A 6,000-nucleotide genomic window follows, 5' to 3' on the forward strand; every position below is an offset into this window, starting at 1 on the left:
CTACTACAAATGTTGTTGGAGTTTTGACCTCTTCATTGTTAACCACGTTCACCATTTTTGATTAGCGTGTTAGCATGCTAACACTTGCTAATTATAACTAAGCCAACCCGATCGGTAGAATAAATCTTGGCATTGTACGTTTCTGCAAACCACGGATATGTAATATTTGTACATTTTTATGTAGTGAATACAGTTACCTTTTTTTTTACCTTTTAACAACACTGTGGTCAACATGTGGTTATGTTTAGGCACACAAAACAATTTGCTATAATTAGGAAAACTTTTGTTGTCTGCTGGTCTCAAACAGTGGTCTGCAGCTTGGCAGCCATCTCGCCTAGGTGTCATATACATGAAATAATTACTGTCACTTTAACAATGTTGATATTATATGTATGAAATGTACAAATGTAGTGTATTCATGGTTTGCAGAAACATACAAAGGCAACGTTTTCTTCTGGTGACTGGGCTGAAGTAATCACCAAGTACAGCAGAACCTGATGAGAATGTCTTTAGTTTTGAGGCATTTGTCCATAAACCAAAGTACTGGATATATGGAAATTTTGACCAGATGATGGCGCTACACAGAAAGTAAGGGGATCACCAAAGTTTTTATATATTACCCTGTTGGGAATATAAATGCGAATGTCTGTACCAAATCTCACAGAAATCCATCCAGTAATTATCAAGACATTTCACTGGATACCACACATATCAACCTCTTGGTGCCACTAGAGAAATAATGATACATCCTCTGGGAACCATGAATGTCCGTACTCAATGTTTTGCCAGTCCATCAAGAAGATGTGGATTATTTCAAATGATAATTGATAAATTTGATCTCCTGGTGTCAATAGTTGAAAAGTCTCCAAAATCATTAAGGTTCATCCTCTGAGGGCCTTGAATGTCTGTACAGAATTCAAATGGCAATCAGTCCAGTAGTTAAGTCATTTCAGTTTGAACCAAAGTGGTGGACTGACCGGTTGGCTTGCCATCTCTATAGCTACGCTGCTAACATGTCCAATAAAAATATTTGATTAAATAAGGGGAATGTGTTTGCTCTAAATTCATTTTTGCAGTCTCACCTGTGGAGCGTCTATGAGAGTTCTCCGGCATCCATGTGGCTCAACACTAAGCTCCGTGACTGCTTCGTAGCCAAAAACCCTCACACTCACACTCCGAGAGCTTACTGCATCCATCACGCTGATGTTCAGTGTTTGAACTCCCACTGAGGGCAACACCAGGGTCACAGAGGAGAACCAGGCATCATGGGACTGTCTCTTACAGCCAAGCACAGACTGAGCCATCTCTCTGGGGCAAGATGGAAAAAAGGGGACCCCAGTCTGAAGAACTGGGGCTGACCATGAGCTGCTGGCTTTCTCCCCAGACAGGACCTTGACAACAATTAGTGTTGGGACGTTGACTTGGACATGAATCTGGTTCTTTTCATCTGGCACGGGGTGGATGACGTTAAGCCCAAAATTAGATCTCAGACTCTGAGTTGTCAGGGCCCAAATATCTGGAGCTGTGGTTGTCTCTCTGTTGGTGAAGCCAAAGTTATAATCATGCTCAGTACCTCTGTGTAAATTGTCCAAATACAGCATCCTCAGATTACACACCACTCCGTCCACCCACTGGCCTCCCTGGGGTAGAGAAGTGAGGCCTCCCTCCCACCAGCCTCCCCATTCCGTCCTCCTAAGGGACATGTAAGTCTGGCGCCACGGAGAGTTTAGAGAAGCTTCACTGTTCAGGCAATGGAGGAATGTTCCAGGGTCGCGAGTGTGTTGTATAGCCACAATATCATCAGGGTACACCATGATCGCTCGATCTGGAAGAAGCAACTGACAACAAAAAAAAAAGCAGGAAATAGTGTAAGGAGTCTATTTTTGATATTGTAATCAAACACCAAAGGTCCATAACTGCTGTAGGTCAACTCACACTTATAGTTTTTAAATCAGAGCTCGGGTTAACGCTCAGAGGCAGGTCAGCCACCAGGTGGTAGAAGGGTGGTATTGCAAGGTATCTGGGCGGTAAGGTAAAGCCACGGCCTTCTGCTGCAGAGTCGTAGGGGCTGCAGGGACTGGTGGTGGGCACACAGGTCTCCAGCAGGTGGCACCAGTACTGGCCCATGCTGCAGCCCCCTGTGGTGTTACACAGAGGTACTGCTGAGCAGCACGTGAATGGATTAAGGAGAGAGCTGCAGCCTGAGGAGCAAAAAGGAGATTATTACCCACAGTATCAAACAAACAGAAGCTCTCAGAAAACCCTAAGAGTAAGTAAGTAAGTAACTGTTGTACCGTACCTGGAGGAACCAGGTGGTGGTTGGGGTTGCAGTAGGGTCGGAGGATCTGGACACGGGCCTGAGAGGACACTGGACTGGGCTGGACTACCAGCTCTACTGATTCCAGCTGACCTGCATGACTGAACCACATCCCTGGGAACAGCTGCATCTGTGGGTGTCAAAGCAGCACCAGAATATAAATCCAAGAAACCAAAGTTTTAAATTTAGATAAGTACTCAAGAACAGGGAGGTTGCACCATACTGATGTACATTTTGTGTCATAGACCATTGAAGTTTGTCATGTTAAATTACATTGTGTTACGTTACATCACATTACATCATGTTATGCTACTTAACGTGACAAACGTACTCATTGTAACCCAAACCATGATCTTTTCCTACACCTAGCCACCTAAAGCTAATGAATTGTAAGTGAAACCTAATGAACCTGCGACTGTTTCACAATGTTGGATTTGCACCTTCTGGCCTACTGGTAGGTGCAGTTTGCCCTGTCTGAAGCTTGATAATGGCAATGATAACAACTGATAACGGCCATTAAATGGACTGATAGCATTTAAAAAGGGTTCTGAAGTCACTGTTTTTGATAACTGATTCCTAATCTTTTTAGTTTCTTTCGTGTTATAACCAAGCAATACCACCCTGTAACTGCTTATTAAATCAGAATCAGAATCAGAAATACTTTATTGATCCCCAAGGGGAAATTATTTATGTTACAGGTGCTCCTTGCAAGAGAGGAAAGATACATGAAAATATAAGAAATTTAAACAATAGTATTAACAAATATATAGTTAAATAAACAGGAATTATTAACAAACATAAACGTAAATAAATATATATATATACATACATATATATATATTGTAAACAAAATTTACACAAACAGAATATATACAGTCAGGGTGAATGGGGTTATTGCACAAGTTAAATTAAATTATTGCAGTGTGTGAAAGTCTCAGGGCCACTCACAGGGAGGAGTTGTACAGTTTGATGGCCACAGGCAGGAATGATTTCCTGTGGCGCTCAGCTCAGGTTTATTGTGTCATGTAATAATACTAATACTGTACAAATACTTTTTTTAAATACTTCCTGAAGTAAAGTTGTCTAGCATTCACAGAAAAGAGTAATTATTCTGTGCTGCAGATGTTTGTCTTTTTGTTTCCTTTCTTGTTAATCATTTACCAACCCTGCAGGTTCAGCTTGCAACCTTTCAGGTAGGGAACCAAAGATTTAGACTGACGCTTTACTGACCTCCACTGGGAGTTGTCCGATGTCTGGGACCTTGGGAAAGGGGTGTATCTGGGTCTGAGCATAGATGCTGGTCATGAGCACCAATCCAGTCAGGTAACTGTCCTCAGATGGTAAAGAAACTGCATGAAGAGAGAATAACCAACATCACTGAAGTGTATTTTATATGAATGTGTGCCTCTGGTGTTCTGTAGCGAAACAGCAGTCTTACCAGTTACTTCTTTTCCACAGAGGAAAAGATATCGTCCAGCACACAGAGCCTTCCTCCATCGTCCCTGTGTCCCTAAGGCCATCTGAGTACACCCCCTCTGACTCTCACTGCCTCCGGTCCACCATGCAGGACTCACTGGCTCCACAACCCCAACCTGGTCAGACCCTTCTTCCCCTGATCCCTTCAGCCACACCCACACAGTGGTTGTCCTAAACCAACACAAACGCAAAGAAAAAATGGCCTATAAATACATATGTAAATATAGACACACGAGAAGAGATAACTGTTTGTAGCACTCACAGTGGGAAAGCATAATGGATGAAGTTCTGCAGCTCCAGGCTGTCAGCAGATGCCAGATCTCCTCCCTTGGTCTCTCTGCATGAGTCCTGCGCCTCAGGCCATGACGATGTCATCTCAGAGAGCCAATAGCATCGCCGGCTGGCCAGGTGGATCTGACCACCATTTGGACAAGGAATGTCCTCTGGAAGGCAAAACACACGCTGAACTGACAGCATGCAAGAAGAGTCATCTCTCACTGACGGACAGTTGTCAAAGAATCAAAGAATAAAATGAACAACAGTTTGGTGAGATAAGCATGCTAGCTAATTTAATTTAAGTTCCCCACTTGTTTTTTTTTTTGTAAGGGTGTCAATTTGCACTCATAATTAAACCTGTTGAGATAATAAGTCCCATGATGAGACGAGCAGGTTTAGCTCATTATGAAGAGTCACATGAGTTTAACAGTCAGTCACAACAGATGTTACACAACAGATGTTTCACATTTTGCAGATTTTCTTTGATTACACTCACATTTCACCTGCAGGGTTTGATTTCAAGATGTTATCATTGTGACGCACGATCACCTGTTGCTCTAATTAGGAAATTTGAGCCCAGACACCCTGCTTGATTATTGGAACACTGGAGAACCCAAAACCCCAATGTGTAGGATGAATTTTACTGAAATGCTAAATTCTGTGCAATTAAAAGTGTAAAATAATGTACAATTTAAGTTCTAAGGGAACACTCAAAGGGGTCCCAGGATAAATCTCAGGGGTCATGTGATGATGACAGAGAGAAAGAAAGGATCTTGCAACAGAGAAATCACTCTTGTGATGTCCTGCAAACGAGGCGAGCAAACCCAAACTTTTCCAAAACAAAACATCACAGTCTTTAGTTTTTATCTTACTACAATACAACACAAAGCTCCTCACCTCCAGCTGCAGTGATCAAAACCACACAAATAATCCACAGTCCCTGCCTCTGTGGCACCAGTGCACCTGTCATCTTGTAGAGCACATCACATCCTCCTGAAGAGAAAACAGTCTCTGGTTCATCACCACAGCAGCACTGTAGAAGTCATTGCCCTCGCATCACTGCATTAAGTGTTTAGATTCTTCTTGTTGTTTACTCCTGCCATCGCCACAAGTCTCTCCGCTCATCCTCAGTGCTCTTGTACAAGTTGAAAGTTTTAGTCTTCCTCTCAGCCCCTCTTCCACGCTCTCATCTCCCTCCACTGACACCCCCCTCCCCTCATCCTGCACACACACCATGAGTTATGGTGGTGTCGTTGTTTTAAAGGGCTCTTCTCCACTCTCCCTGAGCGCCTGGGTGACTTCTACTTTGTCTCTCGGCAACAGCCACAGAAGCACAGTGGACAGAGGAGGCCAGCGCTGCTCATTACCATGTTGTAAAACCCCGGGCACTCAATAGAAACAGTGAGACTCACTCAGGCGGGACGCAGCTGAGGGTCCTGACAGAAACAAGCCTGAGAGGCCAAAGAGGCAGTGTAGTGTCAGTGCTGTTTGGCTACAAATTGTTGCTTTTGATATGCTTTTGGAATATAGAGGGATCAGTATCTTTTGCTGGGTTGCCAAATTTAGATGTTTCTCCAAAGTTCTCTCCCCTGCTTTGTGCCCACTGCCTGTTGTCCGAGCACTAACTCCAAGACCTCATCACTAACCAAACAAAGGCTCTGTGACGCACACGCAAAAGAAATAGACCTCGTATTAAAAGAAAGGATGCCTTCTGGGTTGCCTGGAGAGGGAACAGATAAAGCTGAAGGCAGTGATAAGGCAACCATAGCTGGGAATTGTGAGCCCATTGTCATGGATACGCTTGTATTTCTCTTTGTTGAACTGAGCAAAAGGGAGTGGTACTGTTTAGTTTGAAGAGAGAGCCAGTTGCAATATTGAAATCATTCAGTACATTTACTCTAGTGGGCTACTTCACTCAAGTACAATTTGAC

General features: G+C 43.3%; 1 protein-coding gene across 1 annotated transcript in view; it reads right to left on the reverse strand.

The window, feature by feature from the left end:
- Nucleotides 1–5,039, reverse strand: part of pkd1b (polycystic kidney disease 1b) — a 37,139-nt gene extending 32,100 nt beyond the window's left edge. Inside the window, exons 1-7 of the mRNA XM_078163380.1 lie at nt 4,967–5,039; nt 4,056–4,236; nt 3,756–3,964; nt 3,548–3,666; nt 2,300–2,447; nt 1,936–2,201; nt 1,083–1,838 (exon numbers count right to left, since the gene is read on the reverse strand). Of these exons, the coding sequence (XP_078019506.1) occupies nt 1,083–1,838; nt 1,936–2,201; nt 2,300–2,447; nt 3,548–3,666; nt 3,756–3,964; nt 4,056–4,236; nt 4,967–5,039 (1,752 nt within the window). The remainder of the gene's footprint in view (nt 1–1,082; nt 1,839–1,935; nt 2,202–2,299; nt 2,448–3,547; nt 3,667–3,755; nt 3,965–4,055; nt 4,237–4,966) is intronic.
- Between the last annotated feature and the right edge of the window lie 961 nt (nt 5,040–6,000).

Source organism: Epinephelus lanceolatus, chromosome 21, assembly GCF_041903045.1.
Source record: "Epinephelus lanceolatus isolate andai-2023 chromosome 21, ASM4190304v1, whole genome shotgun sequence".
NCBI lineage: Eukaryota > Metazoa > Chordata > Actinopteri > Perciformes > Serranidae > Epinephelus > Epinephelus lanceolatus.